This window comes from Halictus rubicundus, chromosome 4 (assembly GCF_050948215.1).
Source record: "Halictus rubicundus isolate RS-2024b chromosome 4, iyHalRubi1_principal, whole genome shotgun sequence".
NCBI classification, from domain to species: Eukaryota; Metazoa; Arthropoda; class Insecta; order Hymenoptera; family Halictidae; genus Halictus; species Halictus rubicundus.
This window is the reverse complement of record NC_135152.1, coordinates 18,645,041-18,671,540: the sequence shown is the minus strand read 5'-3', so window position 1 is coordinate 18,671,540 and position 26,500 is coordinate 18,645,041. Positions and strand designations below refer to the sequence as shown.

General features: G+C 41.4%; 1 protein-coding gene across 2 annotated transcripts in view; it reads left to right on the top strand.

The window, feature by feature from the left end:
• Vg (transcription factor vestigial) overlaps positions 1-26,500 on the top strand; it is a 146,901-nt gene that overhangs the window by 97,432 nt on the left and 22,969 nt on the right. Inside the window, exons 2-3 of one of the 2 annotated variants that reach the window (XM_076787207.1) lie at positions 10,181-10,391; positions 12,151-12,303. In XM_076787207.1, coding sequence (XP_076643322.1) covers positions 10,181-10,391; positions 12,151-12,303 — 364 coding nt within the window. Of the gene's footprint in view, positions 1-10,180; positions 10,392-12,144; positions 12,304-26,500 lie in introns of both variants that reach the window. The other variant, XM_076787206.1, reaches the window with a different exon arrangement.

Sequence of the window (26,500 nt, the reverse complement as noted above, 5' to 3'; positions counted from 1 at the left end):
TTATTCAAGTAGGCACCCAACAGTGGCGGCTCGTAGCCAAAATTAATGGGGGTGCTGCTCCAGAAGATTTCAGCTTCCTACGTGCGCATGCGCACAACAGTCAAACACCATGCCGCTGGAACTTATTTTTGTATCTTTTCATTCTATTAACCCTTGGCACTCGAATGGTGCCTGTAAGGAGTCACTAAAAATTGCTGTATCACTGTTCCAAATATTTTTCACATTATTAAATTTGTTTGTATTTAATAAATCACTAAACATTTCAGTACTGTACGAGTAAATTGCACCATTCTCGTATGTACAACGTAAAACAAAATGTATAGAAGGGAAATATTCTAGGTCGGAAGGAACGTTTCGTTTTGGAGTTAAACTAGCTTCAAAGGGTTGAATGTTATCGACGATATCAAGTGGATCTAGGGGGTGCAGTTCCACGGTGCTTACAGGCGAGCCGCCACTGTAGCCGAACACAATGAACTCTTTCCGTTCTCCGTTTCGTATCGACGCAGCCCCCGGGACCGATTTCCGGAATTCGCCATTAATAAAGAAAAAAAAAGCGAAGTAATCGGTGGCTGGCAAAGTCCGGCGGCAGAAAACGCAGGAAACCGGGAGCAAGTTTCTTGCTGACGGCGATACCCAAGTTCATGATCAATTGCACGTTCCCCGAATGCCGGCGGTCATCATTCGGCGTCGTTTGCTCCGCGAACGCCCGGTTCTCGCTCTTTGTGGATCACGTCGGTGATCTACTACCCCGTGGAATGCCGGAGCCCCGGTTTATTATAGTAGATAATGATAACATCTCGAAGGCGTAGCCGCGCGTGTATATTCGCGTTGCGGAGCCGCGCGCGCGCGAGAAAGTGGCTTTCCTTACGTCCCACACGTCCTCCGCCGGCCGCCATCAGTCACTGCATGCATCACCGTCAGCTTATTTTCGTGCGTTGCTACCCACCGCTGATGTATGGACGTAATTGGTTAGGCGGGGTACGCGGCCGGCTCGATATACACGCCAAAAGGTTGCTTGTCAACGGCGGCCGACCAGAAGAGAATCCGCGGAGACGACAAACTGATTGCGGGGGATGCGAAACAGGGGCGGACCCTGCTGACTACATGGTTCGCCGTCGTTTATCGCGTAGGACTTCTCCGAGCGATTCAGAGCCGATCGCGGGTTAAATTAGCGTCCGGAGTTAATCACGCGCGAGATGAGCCGTCATAGTCGATGCGAAGCTGCGGATGTTGCGGGATCGGCATGAGAACATAGGAAAATCATGTTTCTGGATTATACAACGATTCGTACTCGGAAAAGTTGGAGACAACGTTCCACGGAGGACGCGCGATATCGATGTAGCTTTAATTGAAGCGTCTGTCTATTGCCGACTGTTTCTACTTGTGACGGCTAGTAGCGGGGTTATGCTCGCTCCTTCTTGAATTTTGCTATACATTTGAACAATAATGTTTACAAATGTAGATTCAAGTGGAAGTACGTTTTAATCAATGGACAGAGTAATTAAGCTACTTTTAATAAATAATTTTTTTATTTCCCAACACAGTATAAATTTTCACATGTATATAATTTCATATTTTTGCATACACTTTATTCTTAACACCAGAAGTGTTCTAAGAAACTGTATTTATAGTAAATTATTCAATGAATTTATTTCTTTGAACATGTATTGCAAAAAAAAAAAATCGCAAAAATTCTGAATAAAAGCACTGTTGTTATTTTTATAACGTAATGTAAATCAATCACTTTTAGTGTTTCGTAGATCCAATGTTAGAAAACTTATTAGTTTGTAAAATCACAATTTAAATTATATGTTCTCTTTTGATAGTTTCTCTAACGAAATGTTGTTGAAAAATATTTGATTCTATACATCTAGGTTACTTTTCCATTCCAAAATATTCTTTAGTCACCAATTCACGTTAATTACAATTTAAATGTTACGAATATTTCCATTGTCCATTAGTTCGAAGTAATTCTTATTATTTCAATCGTTTACGCAAAATATCAATATTTTGGGATCGTACACTCTCGTTTAAACATTGAACTATCGAAGCCAATGAGATTACACGTTTCTGAAATTACAGATTCCGATTTCGATCGAAACCACGGAATTGCAAACTTCTATTTCCATCTGCATTTCATTTCTGCGCCGCCATCTTGAAAATAAGCGAAATCAAGGCGTACGGATTAATTCCGCTTTCCTGGACCAGCGTATATTAGTAACAAGATAAATCGAGAAGACGAATACGGGACCCGACCGATAATTCATTATACCTAGAATCCTATCTAACGCCTTGGACCGAGCACCGCCGGTACATCGATCCTCGAGATTGTCCCGAACACGATCGTAATGATCCAAGAAACCGCGTGCTGGTTGTGCATGCTTGTCCGACGCGATGATAAAGGACGCGCGATCGCAGTCGCGTATACGCGGTCGGTAGCCATTATTGTTTCACGAACTATCGCAAATAAATCTGCTGGACAGTCGAGTGAACATGAATTATAGTCTGGACCACAGTGAATCCCAGAACCACCCTGACTGATCGTCCGAAGTTAGGACCTTTAATTCCTGATCCCAGGTTTACGCAGTTCTATCGACATTTTAATTTTAATTAGTGTAGTGTTAAAGAAATTGTTACGTTAATATATATATAGTATAGTATCGATAGCATCGATATTATCGATCTAAGAAATGAATTATATGAGTCATACGAACATGTACGGTCATGGAAAAGATATAAAATAACGGTTTTTGATTTTTTCAACTATGTGACCCCACTTTGAAAAATCTGAAAAAATCATATGTTAACAACCATAACGAGATGCTAAAACTGTAAAAATATAAACTGAGTACCTCAACCTAGTAACTTGTACAAGAAACCGGCATTTCAAAACATTTTTATTTTCTAAAATTCGGTTTCGAAGCTAAAAATTCTGAAAAAATTCATAGATGTGCATTCTAATAGCTGAAATATGCCTGATTTTTTTCAGAATTATCAATTGAAAAGGATGAGAGAAATTACGGAAAAACCTGATTTTCTTTGTCACCCCATGACTACCTCCCAAGTCGTAGGGTTGAAAACTAGCATAAAGTATTTGCTTCGGATAAGCTATCGAATGGCCTATTGCAAATTCAATTTCGTTACAAGGTAGATTATGTAACGTGTAATATTATGTTACGAAGGTATTGATTGTGAAATAAATAACATCGATTGTAATAGTAGGATTATAAAATCCTACGATTGTGATATTATATTCTTCACCAAGAATCAAAATTAACGGTCCAACATGAACTGTTTATTTTCGCAAGTGAAGACTGCTGCAGGCGATTTATCTGCCAGCAGGATTCGCTTTCATGAACGATTCTACTTCTCCTCAGCGTCTTCCGTTTTCTTTTTTATTCGCAAAGAATTCGGCGGAAAAAACTGCTGGTTGCCTTCCGCGAATCGAGGTTTACGCGGACAAGTTGGACGCGTAATATTCAATGGGCGAAAGTTGTGGCTCGCTAAGTGGTAGTTAGCGAGGCCAGACAAGCATAGGAGCTCCTATCCTCCGCATAAACTAGACAGTTTATACGATGAATTAGACTTTCAGACTCGCTAATGAACGATCGTAATCGGCCGAGAAGATGTATGCGTGTCCCTGCGTGACGCGCACGCAGCTCGTCATTCGACGGGACGATACACGCAATTGCAGTTGCGTATGCGTCGCGTCGGCGGTGGCCATTATTGTTGCGCGAGTTCCCGCTATGCCAGCGAGAGACCCAGCGGACAGATGGGCGTGCATCAAGTTTAAGTATAAGTTTAACCCTGGCAAATCGACTGCGGGTACGCGCATGGTCCATTTCTCGGCTGCGTCGTACTATGCCAGGACCTCTATTCTCTTTTATATTCGGCGCTAGGTGAACCGCGAGATGCGTTGTTCTTGTTGCGACACCGGATGGAATTTTTGGCGAGCTGGTTTCGCCAGGAAATTGTACCACTGTGTAGCACAGAAATGCCAACGATACGTGCGGCTATTAATATTCACCATTAAGAGTTCAACTATCAATAAAAAGTTTATCTTTAACTTTATGTCTTTTTTTTAGCATGCTCGGGTGTTTTGGGAGCATTATATGGAAACATGCATTCCTAAATTAATGATTAAAATATCGCAAATTTTTCTTTGGTCCTTGTTACTTCCTAATCGTGAATTTATCTTAACATTAGAAATTATTTAGAAAATTTATTTCGTTGGGTACATATTATTTTAAAAATATTCCTAACAATGTGGTTAGCACGATCTTGTTGTTTTTACAAAGTAATGCAAAATATTAGTGCTCCGTAAACCTAGTGTTAATGAATTACAATATGCTATGAAATTTTCCATTGTTAAATTTCGGGCAGCGCGGATCGGGACATTGCAGAAGCAGGTATTCCTTCGAGTAAATATCCGAGGTACGACACTCCGGAAGCGCCGAGAGACGAGGGAAACATTTGGCCTCGATGCCACGCGGGAAATCTCGACTATCGTCATTAAAATGCCGACATTTACGCGGCTGTATTTCTCCGGGCTGCCCATCATCGCGATCACCAGGCCGCGTGAGTAATGCAACAGGATCGCCATGCGCGATCTCAGCTAGCTTAGCTAGCTGGTTTTCGCTTGTGCGCACCGGCCGCCGTTTACTTTCGATCGCTCGTCAATCTGCTGACCTTCGACTCCCGCCAGGACGAAACCGTGTCTCGACAGCCACCGGCCAGCTAGGTAAAATCGCGTACGGCCGCCGTCGTCGACCGATCGCGTCCTCCGAGTTCCTCGAATAACCCGAGACTCGGGATTATACACGCGAAATTAATTAACGTCGAACCGCGGCCGGCGTTCGTTACGCTTACGCGTTGATGAACGCTCCTAACGGTTTCGCCTAGGCTCGGAGAATTGATCGAGGTATGATGACAACCGTCCACCGAGGATCGCAATTGACATCAATTGTCTGCGATTGCGAGCATCCGAGCGCCTTCTGCGAAGTCCTTGGCGACCCAGCGTCCGTCACTCCGGTGACCAGAGACGCTACAAGGGGCTAAAGTGGTCGCGCGAACCGTGAATTCGAAAAATTAGCCGCCAAGATTTCATTTTTCCTCGTTTCCTCGTCAGGCCTGATGGAAGCGTCGCATGGATATACGCGGACGATCAAGATTAAGTCTTCGGGGACGACGTGTGTGTACTATACTGACTCCGAACAATGTTCCGAGAACGATTACATGTGGTCAGATGATTAGATACGATACAGTTTCGTTTATTATGTCTCGTCTCTTCGTTTAGTTCCTACAATTTGAAGGGTGTTGTGGAAAATATCAGAAAATTACTTTTAGAGTACTTGTAACGTCTGTAATAACAGTAACGTACAACGTCGATCTTACAGATCTCAATAATCGGACTATGTTTCTGAATGATTTAAAGATGTATCTTAAGTATACATTATAAAAATGATTATTATTATATACATTATTATTATTATTATTATAAAAATGGTAACAAAAAATTTAATTTAAAGTTTATGGAGTGGCTGTCAAGAAAAAAGCACACTTTAGGTCAGCATACTTTTTCCATAATTGCACCAAACGCCTTTCTGTGAAGCTAGTGTAATACAAATTTTGGAAAAATTGTGTTTGGTCAAAATCTTAAAAAAATTGGAATAAATACCGCAAACGGTGTCTTGCAGAAATATAATAAATGCTTGCACAAGGAAATCTATTCCACTATTTTCCATAACTGAATTTTTATAGTTCAATAATTGTCAAATATAAAGCCGGTCATTTTGACCGTGATAGGGTTTAGTGTTACGACATGGACAGCGAAAAGCATCGAACACTAATTTCAGTCTCGCCGTAGCTAAAAAGTTAAAAATATTAGGACCTTGAATAAGTTCTCGCTGTTTCTTTTACAAAATAAAAGCTTTTACCCAATGTCCTTGCTTCTGGATCATTCCTAAAACTTTTAAACGTTATGAAACAGTTGACTCATCTACTTGTAATGTTTTTCCAAGTCCTGCTAGCGTCTGACATCGGTCTTGATCGAGTAATTCCTCCAACTTTTCGTCTTCAAATTTTTTCGGTGCGCCAAAACGTTCTTTATCCTCAAGTTCAAAATCATTATTTTTGAAGCGTCGAAACAAGTCTCTGCATGTCGTATCCGACAAAGCATTGTCACCATAAGTCTCAACAAGAATTCTATGTGCTTCAGCTGCAGATTTCTTTCGAATAAAGTAGTGCAATAAAATTCCCCGCAAATACACTTTATTTGGCACAAAAGTAGACATTTTCAGAACTAAGAAAAAATTACTTTGTTTACACTAAAGTGAACTACCATACACTGAAATTTAAGGTTAGATACACTACTGCATTGCATGTGTGTTACCATTCGAAATTCCACGAACGGGCTACTGCTACTGTCATTTTTGAAGAAACAGCGAGAACTTATTCAAGGTCCTAATATATTTGAAAAAATCAGTAGTTAAACAGTCCCAAGCATCGTCAACTTTGCGTCTACAAAAAAAGGCCCGGCATTCGGAGGTCGAATCAAGCTTGGTCGCTCAATCAAAACGATATTAAAAGTTTTCGTCAGAAAAATGGCCAACACCGCCTAGAGTACCGGACGTTGCGTTCTGATCCTGAAAACGCGAGGCAGGATCGGCGCCGACCGGGGCGGCGCGTTGCGGCGGCGAGTATCGAGTAATCTAAATCGACACGTCGACAGGAATGTCTCAATCGAGCGTCGAGGCTCGGGGAGCCGGTGCCATCTTTCGATCCGGCGTGGCCGAATAGTTGGCTTGCTCGCGGGCACGATCGTATCGCGTAGAGCGACGCGGCCCGAAAAAATTCGAGCAGAATGCCATGACCCAGCGTGGCATTTGCATCCCTCGGATCTAATGAATAGCGAGCATTACGTCCTATTTGGTCTCTCGTTGCGAGCAGCCGTGACGATGCCAGTGCGCATAGCATAGCTCTCGCGCTATTTGCAGTCTGCCCGACCCCGGGCTAGGGTGCACAATGGACACCGACGCCTGGTTTCGGTATGTGCTCAATGGAGGCCTACCCCTCTTCTAAGGACCTCGCTCGTACGATTTACCTACTAAACGTCAACCCAGACGCTGCGTTTGCTCCACTCGGATTCACGGGGTGACGCTCGGATAGATGACATTTAGGGGGAGGCCCGGGGTTCGCAGGAGGACAAGGGGGGAATGGAAAATCCCTCGAATTATCTGCGCCGCTGACAGTCGGATATCGGAAGCGTTTAATCGACAGGCATTTCGTTGTCGACGGTCCTGTTGGGCCTACGATATTTTGACGTTGCCCCCGACGGACACGTCGATACCGTTGCCACGCGGGGGTTGTTGCAATTTCAAGCATCGATTGGTGCGTCCGCCGCCGGCTCTTTATTGAGTGGTTTTGAATGGCCTGATTGGGGGAAGGGATGCGCAGGCTGAGGAACTGCAGTCGATACTGTGCGGTTATGCCCACGATCGTTGTCCGTCGCAGATTATTATCACAATGCTTTTTCCAAACATCCTCCATCAATGAATTTCTAATGCTTCAGAGGGTCACCAAACTATAATAGTTGTAGTATAACTCACACATTTCTATTCTCCAAATTTAAGCAACCGGATAGAGCAAATGTCCTTATTGTAACGTTACAATATTATTTTTTAATAATAACAATAACTGTATTTAACCGTTTGCACTCGAAGCCATTTTAACTCCAAAACGAAACATTTCTTCGGACCTAGAATATTTCCCTTCTATATACATTTTTCCATGCTATACATACGAAAATGGTGCAATTTACTTGTACAATACTGAAATGGTTAGCAATTTATTAAATACAAAGAAATTAAATAATGCAAAAAATATTTTGATTAATGATACAGTAATTTTTCGAGTGCTAAGGGTTAAACGTACAAGTTAAACACAGTGAATTGAAACCTGTATTTAAGAAAAAAGAAATTAAACTTATCAGTATCGAGTATTAAGAACAATCCTAAATACATAAAAATTCAGCACTTGGCGAGTATTACCTATGTCGATTGAACCTAACCCAAGCCTCTTCTCCACTCACTAACTCAGGTCCGAAGCTTGAAATTCTTAACTTAAAAAAGATTTTTCATCAGACGTTGTAGAAAATCAACACACGAAGGAACATTAATATTCATAGGATTAAAATTAACTAGGTTGTCGGAATAGAGTGACAATTCTTGTAATTGAAGAATTCAAAATGTTTTAAAACTTCTTTGATTCAACAGCGAACGGATTGGCCGTGTTAAAGGAGGATCAGCTGTGTTATAATTTGTTGCACTGTCGTGATAAATCTTCGTAACAGTACCATCGAGTATACGCCAATCATGGCGGAAGATGTCCAGCCGTCTTGCAGAATTTTTGTGGTTAAGGAAATCAATATGTTTTGAAACTTCTTCGATATTCTGGTAATACTACATTTCGACAAACATTCTTGTTTTCATGATTAGCGAACAATATGAATACGAATGTCAAGTTAAGAGAGAACTGTCTGCAGTACATGATGCCTCGCGACTCTGCCCATGACATGAATAAGTAAATAAATGATGGTTTGCACGAACTCTGATAATTACAAATATCACCAGGTTTAACAGCGATCGCACGTATCCAACAGGAGAAGCGTGTGAAAATTACTAAGTGAAAGGACATTGCGAAATTTATCAAGACCCGCGAAAGCAACGGTTCACGTTTCACTCGAACCGTGTCTATCTTAATCATCGTGCGTACATAAACAGTGAAACATTAATAAAGCTTATCAAACGTTCGTTCCTTACAAGACGCTCGACTATCAAGAAGCAACTCTAACACTTGCATTAAATCAACCACGGAATACGACGCGTCGTCGTTTAAACTACAGAAATTTAAAAAGTCGATATTTTTTTCTGTTTTTTTTTTTTGCAACATCGTAGTCCCATAGCGAATAAAAATATTCTTGCCTACGCAATGGTGCATCCACGCGACACGGCAAGCTTGCGCGACAATCTGTTTATTATAAAGAGGCCAGGTATTTCTTTAATTTAACGCTCGCTTGCATTTGTATAAGGAAACTTGTTCAGTAAGAATATTTGAAGAATATGTATATAGAAACTGTAATTGCATACGCGATTACTTAAGAATTACCTCTAACGCTGATTACTTATGAACTAATGTTTTTAACCATTATTAAACGAATTTCTTACTATTATTAAACGAATATGCTTCGACTTTTCCAACTTAATTGAAAGTAACACTATATGATTTTATGCTCAATTAAAAAATATTCTATTTCTATAAAATAAAATATTTGTAGAATAACTATTAAAATAAAAAGTAAAATAAATTTCTAAAATTTCTGTAAAATAACTATATCACATGTATTGAAATTATAAAAACGTTTTCATAGGAAATTGCTGAACTGACTTCTTTATTTAACACTAGGTTTGCGGGACCTGTCGAAATGACCGATCGGGTTTTAATATTTTTAATTTCAAATTATCAAGATTCCAAGGATGCATACACAAGAAATTATTTAGCAAAATTATTTCTTTGGGTATATATTATTTTAAGAATATTTCTAAAAATGTGGGTAACACGTCCTTGTTACTTTTATAAAGTAATGCAAAATAGTCACTTTTATTGCTCCGTGAGCCTGGTGTTAAGCGCATATTATTAAGTAAATTCAATCTTCTCCCTTCCATGAGACGCTTCACTTTTACATGTTCTGTGCTTGGTAGGTTTAGTTTCAATAACGAATTTTCTTAATAACGAAAAATGTAACTGATTACATTCATCTCTGACTGGTACTATCTTGTGTACAGTGATTTCTCTATATATGCTGCCAAGGCCTGGATGATAAACGTCGCGGAATTATCCCCACTACCACAAGGTATACCCCGTGAGGGGCCACGAAGCTCGAGAGGCTTCGAACGCCGAAGAGTGCTCGAATACGTCCCCTGGACGATTGTATGTCGCTGGCAAGACCCGTGTTGTTGACATATATCGAGAATTCATTGTACTGGTACAATCGTTAACTTTTCCAACGCGACTGTAGTTGCCTGTAATGGCTACGCGTACAGACACGAAAAAGTCGATTCGAGCGACCTCCTGCTTTCCGAAATTGGTTCGCAGATTAAGGAATGTAATATTGTTGTTGCAGTTGAACGTGCACCAAAGATCACTAGAGGCGGCGGGTCTTGAAATTTGCGGTGCTAGTGGTAGTGTCCCGCAAGGACAGCCTAGTAGTGCCGGTTCCGTCGGTTCGGCACCGAGTCCAGCGTCGCCGAGACCAACCCCGCAAACACGGCCACCCGCTGGCGCAACCACTACTCATCCTACCAGACCGTTGGACGATGACAGGTCGACGGACGGTGAGTTGAAACTACGATTTTTAAACTAATTATAGGACAGACGTACCATTTTCAGGGCCACTTTAACGGTCCCCGTATCATCCACTGACACGTAACCAGGCTGTCTGCGCAAAGTTATCTGCATCGATTATGACACAGTAGCCAAATAAAATTATCGTTCTTCTTTTAATGATCTTATTAAGTTCAAACTAATGCACAGATGTCGTTCATCTCTTTCTAATACGTCCACTGCTTTGAATTGTACGTGGCCATTTTCGGCGAAGAACATGTATCAGTGTAGTCCCAAATAGACAATCAAAACATTATAAGGTAGACAACGTTTGAAATACAATAATTAAAAGAATTATTGCATTATCGCACAAGATCCTTTTTGTCCGATTTGTGGCGCCAGAAGTACCATTTTTGGCTAGCCGTCTTTCCATTTATGGCCACCTGTGAAATTGTAGTACAAACACTGAGAATTGTAGCTTTTAATTTGTACAAATGTTTATTCCTGAACAAATAGTACAATAAGTGTACAAAAATAGTATAAAATGATACGTCTAACGTACAAGGTGTGCCAGTGTTGATGGTACAACCGCGAAGGGGGTGATTCTACATTAAAAAAAAATAAGTGAAAAATATAGGCTTTGTTTTCGAGAAAATCGTCAAGTTCGCGTGCCTAGCATTCGTAAGTAAAATCAGTGGGTCGTAGGCAAACGCGCCAGACGATTTCTATACAGTAGCACGCTAATTATTCGTAATAGCTACTGAAAAATTAGAATTTCGATGAAACGTTTGCAACTCTTAATCCAAGTGGACCTAAATCCAGTCATTCGAGGGTTAATCTACATTGGAATCTTTTCTGACATGTTTTAAAAATAATTCTCATATAAGCCCTATATAAGTTACGAAATTATCAATTTCAGAAAACTGTAGAAATTGAAGAGATAATAATAGATTACTTCTAAAACTCAGCTCACCAAATCACGCGCGTATCATTAGAAACAACTACATCATTTTTCATTTAAATACCAGATAAGCGGGAAAGTTCGTGCCGCCTCTAGGTTTCGTCATTATGAAATTGTACATGCGTACACTATTAGCTAAAAGTACGCGCCCGTAAATGCACAAACAAAAAGCTCATTTGACGGAGAATGTAACAAATGACTATTAACCTATTCAACTATTATCTTGTTTAACTAGACAGCCATGAAATCGACGATTCCAAAACGGTTTTTTTGACACCGGAAACGAACAATAGATAATTCGGACCTTGTTCTTCATTTGAAAATATGTATTTGTATCACTATTTTTACTGAAGATTATCGAATAAAAATACAGAACTGAAGAAAGCCTTAACCCATTTAGACCTGCCGTACTCTAAACAGTACAGTTCATTAAATGAAAGAATAACCTGACATGTGACTTTTGAAAATGGAACCTACCATACAATATTGGGCTGGTGGTTCCCAGCATTATTTATTCTCAATAACTCCACAGAAGAGGAAAGAAAATTTATATGTATTGTATGCCTGCATTCGCCTTAATGCTTGAACATTGGTGACAAAAGAATGGAATTTTATATCATCCTAAAATAAAGGCATAACATTCATGTTTAGTGGATTTTTGTTTGAAATCTTTATGACAAGTTTGACTCGTATACGGCAAGGAGTTAATTATATTTATAAAAAGAATTCCTCTGACTGAATTGGTCGGTCAGGCCTAAATGGGTTAAAGCCTGGTAAAATGTTCGTTGTTAATTTTTTCGTAGCCGTAGGTGCTGGCACTGCCGCGGAGGACTCAGATGACGGCGAGAGCAGAGCGCAATACCTACATCCAAATTGTGTGGTCTACACTCACTACCGAAGGGATGCTGCGTCCGAAGTGGAGGAACACTTTCAAAGGGCACTAGCGCACGACAAACTGAAGGGTAAGTTACTCCAGCGACTCGTGCACTTCATTTTTAGAAGCTGAATTAGCTATGACAAATTTCGGAAAGAGTATAGCCAACAGTTGTGGAAATTAATTTGCAGTCTCGTTGCAAATTCATCGATTGTTTACAAAACGACAAAACGCATTCCACTCTCGAAAATAATCTCCATCATACGTCCAGCAGACATACCCGAGCTGTGTTATGTTCACGCTCCTCGGTGTCCCCGCGGTAGTGGGGATAATTCCGCGACATGTATCATCCAGGCCTTGGCGACATATATAGAGATATCACTGTATTTGCTCTAAATTACATTAAAAAATCTCAAAATTCTATTGATTCTGGATGTTGTAATTTGTAAGATTTATATGACCAAACTGCGGATTTTATATTATTATATGTTATATTATCTTCGACTTTCTGAGCTGATCGAAAGAGAAAATATATTTGAATTTCGGTTTCTTACAGATGACTTTGACAATTTTTATTTTGCATTAAAATTCGCATGGTAATACTATGAATTATATATCGAAATATTGATTTAAACAAGGCTTTGTGTGCAGGGCTTTAATTATACAATTATAAATTAATATTGGGAACGCACCGCCTTGGAGCGTTTGCGGAGCATGATTAAACTGAATCATGCAAAATGTGTGATCTCAACATTATAAAAATACGAACCAGAATTTCGTCTCTATTCGAAAGAGTATATCAGGGACGACAATGGAAAATTAATGCAGTGTTCAACAGTCGGTTGAAAATAAACGTGCAGATTAATGGAAGTGGTAGTAGCAATTTCCATCGGAAATCCATCAAAGTCTCGATTCATTCCAATTACGATCCCGGTGCCACGACGTCATCGGAGCACACGCGTCGAAGATTGGACAGCCATGAGCTCGATGCCGGGACTAATGCATCAAAGGACGGTGATTTAAGCGCATCCACCGGGGATGCAACGCGGAGCAAGCGGAGACCGATAATAAAGTGCACCATTAGCCCGCGACAACGCTAACAAGCCACGTAACAATTGTACCGTCGTCGTACTTGGAGACCTAAAACCCTCGCTGTCGGCCTGTAGAAGGAGACGAAGAAGAAGGAGTGGAAGTCACGCGGGAGACGGGGCGTGCGAGGGCGAGAATACAAAAAGAGGGAGAAGAATCGGGCTAAAGGGAGATCAGGACGAAGGATGGAATGGCGGAGATGCTTAAAAATTGCCCTAAATATTACCTAATCACTGGGAAACAGAACCGACACGGAGAAAAGTGTGTTTCTACAGCGAATACATATCCGTCAACCCTTCAGTGCACCGGTCAAAAATTATATTATAACATATATTATAATATTTCCTGTAAAAAATCAGGGCTTCTCTTACACAACGCTATTGCCCAAAACTATCAGTAAAACAAGAGTTCATCGAAGATTTGCAAAATAATTTCAAGAAATGGATTCATGGATCTCGCACTGAAGGGATAACACATTGCAATACGACTTTCTTCCTGATTATAATAATTAGATTCTCTTCGCCTTCAATCATTTCCTAAAAGAAAAACAACATTATTCTGTAGCTATGTTTACTATAGCCTCTTGACATCAAACGAAAAACTTATTCTTTTCCTTTAAGTCGGAATAAAATTCTGTCCTTTTGCCGACAATCTTTAAGTTTCAAATTAACGTTCATCTGGTTTCTTTATATCTTGCAAGGCGCGTTAACTTTAACTATCAAACGCATTCACTACTCTTTGTACAATGACTCCTATGAATTGTTCACAACGCGTATTTCATTTAGTGGAAGTATTTTCAAAATCGACACCTTGGTGAAGTGTTAACACATTTTTCATGTAATACATAATGGACCCCAATTTGAATATTGTTCGAGTTTGAAGCGTTTAGGAATAAGTGGAACATACTTGTTAATAAATAAAAAAACTAAAGAACGAACAAAGGATATTTATCGTTGACTAGATAAGCATTGTACAAAGTGTTACGTAGCAAAAGCGCTGTACAGCAATATTCCTATAATGAAACTCGAACGAGCGAATTATTCAAGCCTAATGAAACACAAATCGCAACCCGTGCCGCGATTCTGCACATGGAAATGGCGCGTACAATAAACTTCGTCGTTGGAATGCGCGATCGAAGTCGAGCTACTAAAATCATACGGCTCGTATAGAAAAAAAAAAAAAAAAGAGAAAAAAGGGTGACATTCGACGGCATAGCGAAGGTACAAGAAGAAACATTCATAACCGCCAGAAAAGGAATCGGATGGAAGCGGTATAGTCGACGGCTGAGCGAATCATCGAGCAGAGGGGTCCGCGGCTTGGCGGACGTCGTTCCCGAAAGAAAGAGCCCGCTAACGAGAAAGGCCAGAAGAAGGGTCGGGGGGGTTGGGGGGTTGGGGGGTTGGGGGGTTGGGGGTTGTCAAGCACGAGCGAGTTTGGCAAGCGATCGGCGTAGCAGCCCGTCTATATCGGTATCGTTTAAGGCCGCATTTATCTCGCGGCAGTGCTCAGGATCAGTTCACTAGCCTGCTTAGAATTCAAGACAACACGACCTAATTGTTATGTGCCGTGCGCGTTCCCCCGGCCCCTCCTCGCCTCTCTTGCTCGCGTGTCCTCTTCATCCCCCCGCGGACGTTTCGTCGCGGCCACGGTTCCTCGGCGTAGGAAAGGTAAATTAAGAGCTTCTGCTCTCTCTCGCCGGGTCTGGATACGCGCTGAGACGCTGTACGCTGACTCAGGGAGAGCAGAAGGAAACGAACGACGATCCGGGACCAGGGGGGAACGAACGGGGCAGGGAGGGAGGGACGGGGACGGAACGAAGAGACACTGCCGGAGACAGTTTTAGCCGCGGTATGCCGGCTAACATACGTACAAGGAGTGAACGTCTCTGTGGGTGAACGTGTTCACCGCTAGAACAAAGACACCCTCTCCGCTCGAGGATCAAGGTAGAAACGATAAGAAGGGTTGGGAATTGTTTGAACCGGCGCTTACGGCACGTGTTCGCGGCTCGACGGAAACGTTCTGCCGAGGATCGTATTATTGCGCGACGATGTCTTATTACCTCGGAGAGAATGTTGCGGTAAAGAATATTTTCCGAAGGGCTGCGGACCCCTGAAAAATCAAGGTCAGGCTTCGCGGCCGGTTTGCTTCTTCATTTTACTACCCTTGATATAAGGAAACGTGTGGGCCCACTATGAACTGTTTGTTCTACATTTTTATAGTTATTGTGGTTTCTAAACACGAGGTTGAAATTATTTCATGGGGAATAGAGGGAGTCGTTATTTCATTTTTAGTGGCTCAAAATTCAATCGCTTGAAAACCGACCGAGCACTAAGATTGACTCATGCAAGTAGCCTGATCAAAATATCAGATTTATTTGGATTTCGTACGGTTTTCATTAGAATATGTGCTTGGATAGTGACATTTGATTAATTGTTTTAGTAGTAGATTAGCGCATATATAATTTTTGTTACATAAGGAAGACTTCGAATGAAAAAGTTTTTTCTTTTACAACTACTTTTCAGAATCAAAGTAATTTCCATCAGCTTAGCAACAAACACTGAATTATTCAGAATAACTTCAATTTTAGGGGTGCATTTCCATTCAGAATTGTCAATTGCAAACAATTTATGAAATTAAAAATGGTTAGACTATTATCGATCCAGCTTTTTAAAATTCACTATACACGTTTGGCTGTATTTCAAAGTAACACCGTAATTAGTATGCAGTTATGTTTATTATTGTTTAAATTATTGTACGATCCCTGCAACGTACCACTTTTCACCACGAATATAACGGAATAAAAGATCTATCTAAATCTAATATATTCTTTAGAAGTTAACCCTTATCCAAGAAAGTGGAACTATATAGTACTAATTTCCATTTAAAAGATCTTAACAACAAATTGGCGAAAGGTGCCTGCGTACCGAGGCATTGACATCAAGATCGAAGGATTTAGTCACGTTCCAAAACGGATAACAAACTGTACGAAAAAATATTTCATACATCAAAGAAGAGCTATCCGCACGGACGATAGAGTCACAAAACGCTCGGAACGAAGCGAGCCCAGTATTTCACCGATAAAGCCGATGCATTAAGACACCAATGCATAAAATAAGAATCAGATAGGAGTGAAACAGGGTTCGAGAGAGAACCCACCTTCGACGTGACCATAGGCCGCTTATCGAGCAGGAACTGGACGGTAAATGCAGTTTCCACGGCGGATCAAAGAAGTACCGAGCACCTAGATCGACGATACGCGTACCCCTTAATCACAGCTACTCTGCTCCGAGTTATCAATTATCCGAGTAGCCGTGTAGTCAGGCTAAAGACGTTATTAGTCTTCCCCGTTGCCTGCCGATAACATATTTCACCGGCTAATGAGTTGAAAGAAGTCCGCGACGGTGGGTCCCGCGACATAGGACAAAGAGACGGCGAGGATGATTGGCCCCGAGAATATCCGTCCGAAAGCGAAAAGAACGTCGGGGGGGGCGATTAAGCGGACCCGGCCGCGTTTCGTGTCGCTGTAAATCGTGATTTCGCTTGGAAATTGGTGGCAGCGTTACTCTCCCTCTCTCCCTCTCTCTCTCTCTCTCTCTCTCTCTCTCTCTCTCTCTCTCTCGAGGGAATGAGTTCTTGCGACAAGAGGCGACGCGACGCGACGGGAGAAATTGCGTCTGGTACATCTCGGTACTCGTATGGGTATACGGAGCCTGCACCGGGAGCGGTTGGCGTGACTTAAAACGACAGGATCGAGGCGAACGATACGGGCCGACGATAAAACGTTTTGCCCCCGGAGTGCACGATAAGAACGCATCGGCGCAGCAACACGGACGATCGTCGTGCTTTCTTCTGCTCGACACCTGAAGCATCTGAATTTAACCGCTTTGCGTTCCGCGGGGACGTGTGCTGCAAACTGGTCGAGATGAATGTGCACGGGCCGACGCTTCGAGGACAATTACTGCGCTAAGTGTTAAGGGGGCCGGCAGGGTTTGAAATCCATATGCTTATGCATGGGTCAAAACCTTTTCAAACTATCGCTTCAATATTGCAATGAGCAGTTTAAAAGTGGTCACTTGTGTTTGCTAAAAGTCCAATTTATGTCTGTATAGAGCCCAAATTTCGAATTTCTACCTCATCGCGGAGTAATTAACAATATTCAGCAGAAAATTCGAATTCTGAAGCAAGTATGACGTCACAAGATGGCTGCCGCTGAGAGATTCTCTTAATTTCGCGAGATTTAGTGTTCGTATCGAAAAAAGGGCTCTATACAGACATAGCAAAGACATGTACAAACACGGTGGTATGCATTTTTAATTGATTACTTACTTATTTAAGACGTAAAATGTCTAGAAAAAAAGGCATAGCATAACAAAGCGTGACAGTCAAGGCCAAATGCCTGCCGGCCCCCTTAAGTATCTACCGAGAAGCGCCCCCAGCTTCCTGCTTGGCCTAAGCTTCACTCGAGTTTTCAGGGAGTACAGCGAATTCTCTATATATGTCAACAGCAAAGGTCTCGTCGTGTATCGTCCAAGAGATGTACCCGAGCCGTGTTACGCCATCTATCGAAATCGAGCAGAAAAAATTGGACATTCCATTTAAGAAAACAAAGGTTATATATCTTCTCTACGCCTCCACTTGCAGGAACATCATTTATACCATATTATGTAGTTTCTTAAACCGTACAACTTCTGTACCTAACATTTTCTCGTATTGTTTGAAATAATTAAGATATTCAAGTGGACGGAGCTCGCGGGACACACTGTATATGTTATTAATTTCCTTCAAACCGGGATAAAATTCTATTTTGTTGTAGTTGATGTATATCCTTTGGAGAAAACATAGGCATACAATAAATATAAACTATCTTTCGTTTTTTCTATGAAATTCTGAACGACGAAGAATTTCTAATCATTGTGATCACAAAATAAATAGTAGTGCAAGGGGTTAATAGAAATGGGTGAGACAAGAAATATTTTACTTATTTCGCCTTCCGTGAAATTAACCCCTTAACGCACAGTTTTTTTTTTTAAAAACCGGCCAAAAAAAATCAATTTTTGATATACTGCGCTTTTGTTCCATGGAAAAAGGCTATATTTTATTCTTGAATAGATAAGTGTTATAGCTTACAATCCCATGTAAATGATAAATATCAATAAAACGATTATTTTTTCTTCGCTTTCACATTGTTATTTTCAATTCTCGATTATATTCGAGTGTGAAAAATTATAGCAGCATAAAATACAACGCCGCTCGAATTAACTCGAGCGTACAAGTTAAGGGGTTAAACATAGAAACGCTAAATTGCATACAGATCCGTGCTATAGTAACTTTCGGTAATTTCACAACAGTCAAACCGCCCAATTTTGCTTGTTTACACTACCAGAAGCAAACCTAAATAAACGAACCGCGTCATCGGAGGCCTCTCGACGTCTCAAGATCTCGTGTTCCCGTCATTTTCTGGTCGTGCTGAAAAAAGAAAAGCATAAGCTCGCGCGTGACAAGAACAGCGCTCGCGATCAGTCAGCGTAGCCGGCGCGGCGCGGCGCGGCGCGTCGCGTCGCGAAACTGAAAAATCGCGAGCGTTTATCAGCACGCGTGCTTCCGACCAAAGGGTTAATTTGGAACGTCCTCGAAGGGTGTGCAAAGGGGTGCGGCTTATCGGGGCACTGTAATACGAATACGAGGCCTCGGAAACGGGCGGCGACGTTGACTTCGGGAAATTGAGCGCGTCGTTCCAGTCGGTGGCGTCAAATTAACGCCCTGCGCCGCGCAACAGAGACGCAATTACTTGACATCGCCCTTACACGACATGTTGGCGTCTTCAAAGGCGCTGCCGCGAGATTAGCAGCGATACCGTCTTCGGTCTACGATCGCAGTTTTTCACAGTGGCCGCCTCGGCCGCGGATCGTGACGGATGAAAATTGCCGTGTAATCTATGACGCGGCGAGATTTAATGCACCGTAATTGAAAACGTTACGACGCTCGCCATATCGGCCCGCCTTTGATCAGCTTTCTTTCCGCGAACGTTTAATTGTTTGATGTGAAATATTGGCGTAGGCCGCGCGATTTAAATCAAGTCCCGATCCGACCTGGCGCGGCGGCTGTGTCCACTCGGACGTGGCAGCGGACGAATGCTGTCCGACAACTTTTCAACGTATGGTCGAACGGAACTTAGGCCATTTATGAAGCACGACAACATTTTGACACGTTGGAAATTTCTTGATTGTTATTAGATTGTGGATTGAGCGTGTTTGCGATAGAAACGGGTCGTTTCGAAAACGTGGGGGTGATTAAAAATTTGTGAGGGCATACATAGATAGATCGTTCACGTCTAATTAAAATCTAAATCTAAAGAAATTTCTATTTGGCACAAGTATCTTGAAATCTATTCGTGAAGTTTTTATTTTGCATAAATATCCAGGGTCTATTACCTATAACGTGCCTTGACGGATATAGGAATGCAAGTATAATTAATTGGAATTTCTTTATGAAAATACATCAGCCTAATTTTGTTGCATAACCCTATTGAAGTTTTTATGTTACACGAATTTTTTCAAACATGTTTTGGTGAACGTATTTAATGAACGGACATTGATGATTCCATTTTTAAGTGTCTTATGTCAAGCATTGTTATGAATATATTTTCTATTCTTCTTTTTTTTTTTTTTAAAGTATTAATACTTAATTTTAGGAAAACTAGTATTGCAAATAATAAAGTTCCGTTTTATTTCATATGAAAATTATGCCAGATCATATTCGATTCGACACTAATTGTGTCGAAACGTATCGCGCCATTCGCTGTGAAATGAGAAAGATATGATAAACTCTTGACAAGAACAGGTGTCTGAGCATTCCAATTGATAGGTCACTGAATATATGAAGTATTATTTCTCAGTGAAGTATCGTGTCGGACAAGATAAGATGTAGATTAAAATCAGTATCCTTTTCGTTCTACACGAATTCATAAACACTGTAACATTTGCGTTTCTCTAAAGAAAATTCTACAAACTCTTTACAATTTAAAGAAAAAATAAATTCAATTCGTGAAAACAATAAAAACACGAGGTTTTACTAAAATTTCTGTTTCTAATTTACCGAGAAAATTGCATCTATTTCATTTTTTGCGTCGCTTATATTCTATATATTATATATATTCTATATATATTCTATATACTATATATTTTGACAATAGAAAACTTTTTCTTGAAACAGTTTTACAGCGGCGTTCACTTGATGTTTTTCCACGACCTTTGCACTGGGCGAACATATAACATATAATAACATATAGTAATATCAACATTTTCTGTGCATTTTCTACCATTTCGTCCCACTTGAGGACTGCAATGTTTACGTCTTTCTCCATAATATAGTGAATTCTCGATATATGTCAACAAGAGATATATATGTCCAGGAGAGATACCCGTGCCGTGTTATGTTTACACGCCTCGGCGTCCGAGGCCGCTCGAGCTCTGTGGCCCCTCACGGCAGTGGTAGCGGTAGTGGGCATAGTTCCGCGTCATTTATCATCCAGGCCTTGGCGACATATATAGAGAAATTACTGTATTTCTTAGATAGCACTCATAATGATATTTACAGTTGTACGTAAAACATACAATGTAAGTAGTTCACTAAAAGGACACATTTCCTTCCGGTATCATACGGAAGAACAAAGATGCCCTAAAATGTCCTATAACTTTGTCCCTGATTCCAAGTCCAATCGCGCAAGGTGAACAGAAGTGAAAAGAAAGCGGCGGACCGTCTGTCACGTCTCAGGATCGTTAATATATATTTTTTTTTTCTGGTTCATTCGTTCCTCCGATTCCGTTCCGGAATGATTTATTCTCGTCCCGTTCCGATCCAGCAACGTCGATCGGTCGACCTCGCGCGCGATAGCCCGATACAAAATGTAGTCGGTAAATCTTCGCGGCGACACGGTCGCGGTGTTTCATTTCTGAAGCCCTCGGAAAATAATCGGCTGACACGAGCCGGATAAGTTTCTCGCGGGGCTAGGCGTCGTGCCGCTCGGCGTCGACGCGTGGCGTTGGCCGCGTGCCAGAAGGTGGCTCTATAAAGACGTCGCGCGTCCCGGTGCCGCGATTCGTCAAAACGTAACCCAGAGCAGATTGATGTGGCGGTGCGACCGGATAGCTCGTTATTCTGATTGCGAGTCGCTGCTAAAGGCTGCACAGCCAGCCGCTGCTAAAGAAACGACGCCCTGGACAACGGTTCAGACAGCACCGACTACTAATGACGCGTCTCTGTCTATTTTTGATTTGTGAACGCCCTGACACCTCGAGAGCGCGCGCGCGATCGCTCTGCGGCGTGTGTCGGTGTCATGCCGATTAACTTTGGAAACCTTGAAAAATGTTGGGACTGCTTACGGAAAAGGCAGCCGCAAATTCAGCGTAACGGCGGCGACCGCGATGGCGGTGGCTTCAAAAAGTATTTTGAGTATTGTTTCCCTAACAACTCTTCAACCCAGCGGTTCCCAAAATTAACCAGCATAGGGTTACATACGGTTCAAACAGTCCCGAGTCCCAAATTCAGCGTAATAACGCCGCATGGAAGAGTCAACGGTCGGTCTGAAAAGTACAGGCATGCTCGGTTACATGGTCTTCGACTGGGACCCTCGTTGGCCATATATCCGGAGAAGCAACTTTCCTTTTTTTGCTCCAACAGTATCGGTAAGCGCGAATAGTATGCCGCGAACGCTTTCAAGAATTTGTAGGGGGGGAGGGGATAACTCAAGGCCATATGTTCAGAAATCACAGAAGTTTTTAACCCTTCGCGCTCAAATGTTTCATCGCACTGGAACGTTTGATACCAAAAAAGCATTTTACAGATTTCTCTCGATATAAGACGGCGATGTCTCTTTCGCGACAAGAAAATGCCTACCCCCTCTTCTTCTTTCGAACTTGTCTAGTACATAGTCTTTCACTTTGAGGAAACTAAATGATATTTTAATGACCACTTTATACATTTAGAGTCAATATTACATTCTCGGAGAACGTACATAACACTACGATTTTGCGGCACATGTACTATCCTTGAGTCTCCCTGTGCACCAGAAGGATGATGTGTGTAACACGAGACATAAAGCGTGCAAAATAAGATTTCGTGCAAACTTCGCAATTACTACACTACAGCGAATTCTCGATATATGTCAACAGCACAGGTCTTGCCAGTGTCCTGTATCATCCAGGAGACATACCCGAGGCCGTGTTATGTTTACACTACACGGGGTCCAAGGTCTCTCGAGCTTCGCGGCCCCTTGCGGAATATACTCGGCGGTAGTGGGGATAATTCCGCGACGTTTATCATCCAGGCCTTGGCGACATGTATAGAGAAATCACTGTATATGAATATACTATATTACAGTATACGATTGACTGATGCGATTAAGTTGAAAGTCAGAATACACCACCGCCAATACCAGATAAGGGCGCGTCTCTCCCGGAACAGAAGATAGAGGGCGGGGATGTAACTTACATATAGCGCAAGGAGGTAGAAAACTGTTTCTCCAATTACGTACAAATCAGGCATAGGTCCGAGGAGCTTTGGCGCGTCCGTGAATTTGGCATCGACAACCCTTTGGAGTTCCATCAGGAGTCTCCGTTGGCGTTCGCATAGAATTGAATCCTACCATGGCCATCTCCCATGGCTCCCTTCTCCCGTCGGTGCGTTCCCGTCGGCCGTCTCCGCGGCATCGGCACAGTAGAAAGCCGGCCGTGGACGCTCGACACTCTGTTTCTTTAATTGCGTTAATAAATAAAGGACAGTCGGCCGAGGCCGGTGAGCCGAGGCCAGAAGAGACAGAAAAGGGGGATAGGGAAAGAAGAAAGAGGAAAGGGAGGCGGGCAGCGGCCAGCGGCTGCGGCGGCTTCGCCCAAGAAAGTGGAAGAGAGGGATTCGAAGGGGGTTGGAGGAAGGGCGAAGGACGCGGAGGAACGAAGGACGAAAAGTGTGTGGAAGGCCGGTTCCGGCCGCTATCTCGCATCTTCTGCCCCCCACCCACCCCACCCACCCCCCGTAAGCAAATCGCAATATTTAACGCGATAGTTAGTCAATCTTTCTTGATACGTGTGTAGGAGGATGATGCCGCGCCGCCTCGGCCAATCCGCGGCCAAGTTGCCGAGCCCGGCATCAACGAGAAAGTATATTTTACACGTTCGTCGGGAACGAGCCCCCTTTCCTCCTTCCATTCGGCATTCCACGCGTGGGAAACAATGCGGCCCCATGGCTTCTTTATGCTTAAAGTGTCGCGGGTCAGTTGTTACCGGGACGACCCGATACCCAATCGGATTAAAGTATCGCCGTCGGACCCACCGGCCCCTTCGGAGATTGCCGATCGATTCGAAAATTTCTCGATCTCTCCGAACCGACCCTTCTGCCTTCCCGCGATCGTTGTTAATATGTTCATCGGCGGAACGGTATCTGCCGCGTTGGCGAAAGATTCATCTCGATCTCGAACCAGATTATTCTCTTTTACAAATAAAGTTAACCGATTTTTCATTTCTATGTGACGGTTCTTTCGTTTTAAATTGACATTAAAACGATTTTATAGCTATTTTAACTTCACTGTTTTAATTGAAGCTATTTTAACTTCGAATCCAGACGTTTCTTCCAAACTAGGATATTTCCATTTCATACAATAATTAAATTTAACATAACATACGCTCCTACTGAGAACCTTCTTAATGTACACACCTTTGTTACCACCATTTATTTTAGTAACAATCTACATGCTAAACTACATAGAATATTAAAATACAAAGGAATCTTGACTTAACTTTCCGAACGTTAAGCTGAATTCTGCGCAAGCACAGAGTACAGAATAATATCTAAACATCACAAATGTATGACAATAGTGATTAATGTATTGACATGCTTCTGATAGGTGAATGGTTAAGCAAAGAATTGATAACTAACTGTAAGGAACAGGTTTGAAATAAATGATACGGAAGTAACAAATCGTAGAAGTAAAAGTATATGAACAAATTATTTGATTCTAACAAAATTCGCATTATATTAAATTAGAGAAATTGAATTTTTGTCCAGTATTGTGTATCATTTTGTAAGCGTTTCAATCTGTACCCGAAGACCTTGATGCATACATTTTGATTTTATCGCCGATTTGGAAAATTTAAGCACGGTCTTGCGTAATATTTACCGTGGCATCTACCACTTGTGATTATGTAAACGTAATGCAATTCGAAGCCGTTCGAGCGTGAAATATTCACTATCAACGTGAAATGATCGTACCATTTATTCAGCTTTTGTCAACATTTTATTTGTTACACTACACGTATATCAATGATAAAGTCAATAAAGGTAACTCCGTGTTGTCTCGTCACTTCGTACAATTAGTCTATCTTAAGGACAACGAGTACTCTTTAATATTCATACATAAAGTAAGCTGTCTTGTACGCTACGCATGCATTAAAGATAAGTTCTGAATAATTGTGTATATTGGAAACGTGTTCGATACTTTATGTGGAAATAATCCTTACAGCTACTGTACACGATGCATTCAGTTATGTGAACTATTTCTTATGATTCTAATCAAATTGGCTACAATAAAAATATTAATATTCGAAATATCAACATTCAAAAATGAAACAAGTAAATCTTATAGTGCTCAGAACGGTGTCTACTTTAATTGTCACTAATGTCATATTTGTTATCGTACTTTGATCTTTTACTCAACAAAAATTAAGTTATTGCTTTGCAGTAATAGAATTGCTTTACTGCTTAAGATACAGTGCAGTAAACGAGTTAATAAATTTATTTAACTTTAAAATATAACTGTATATATTAATTTGAAAAAGAAATTATTATTAATTTAATTGTATATTATTATAATATATTACTGGAAGTTCAATAAAATTTAATAATAGTTATTTCACGCGATAAAACCCTTACCGAAGTAAGTTATTTTTACTTCATCTCGTAATAATAATCGTTACAAATTAATAAGTGGTTCCAATTGACAATAACCCTTAAAGCATATATCTATAACATTTTGAAATTACAAATTGAATTATAAGCAGAACGAAACACAAGATTTGAATAAGAAGAAACAAGATTTAAAGAATATACATTATTCCCAACTAATCAAAATGATTAAAGCAATTAAATAGAAGTGATTAAAGACTGCAAAATTAAAGATCTATTTGTTCTAGATCTCCGCAGTGTTAATCGCTTAAACTAATTGAAGAAAAATGAATATTAGACGCAATTGAATTTCAAAAGCTACACACCTTGGGGCATACATGATTTGAAAGTTCCATAATTTATCCAACATTGAACGCTTGGAACATATTGAAGTTCCGATCAGGGAACAATAATATTCTACGTGTATTGGTAATCGACAGAAATTCACAGAAATTCACAGAGATTCAAGATAGTCCTCGAACAAAATCCTACAATATTCCAAAAGAGAGTTATCTTGTAAACCTTTATTATACGCTATTGCAAAGAGTCTTCTCGTGCTTTAATCGACATAGGGATGCATGGCAATGTTGATCGAAGTTGAAACGAGTGACCGATACTGTATCGCATCCCTGCCCATAATTGGTAGTCCAAGGGCTAAAATGAAGCTATTCGTGTCGTGTAATCGTTAAACGGATCGACGGAACAGCTATGGGCGCGTTCGAAAGGGCTTGAGGTTGGTGTATTCAAACAATATCTACCGGTTGACATTGGTTGCGTTAAATAATGGGAGTTCCACGAGTCAGGATAAATTAGTCGTCGACACGGTCGCCATGGGATAGTTAAGAGCCAGCTGTGGAAGGCGGAGATGAAATCGAGGAAGAGCGAGAGGAGGAATTAGAAGTATAAATCGTCGGCTGGTTCGACCTCGTTGGTTCAACCTTCGAATATGTGTGTTGGATTGGCCAAAGGAGAGATTCGAGAGAGAAAAAGGAATCCTGGGACCAAGGACCCGGAGACTCGCGGGAGGATACACGACAAGCTTCTGGCTTTGGAGTGGTCGCTTGTAAAACAACCGAGCGGTACCTTTCTGTCGTGCGGTTCGATCTCGTGGGATCCGGCTACTCGTTTATCGTGAGCCCTCGAAAGAATCGCGTGCTGCCCCGTGGGAAACGATACAAATATTTTAATAAACATTCTTGCTTTCGCCGGGATCGCTCGCTTTCGATAGAAATTGTACCGTCCTGCGGTCTCCTTCTCCGAGA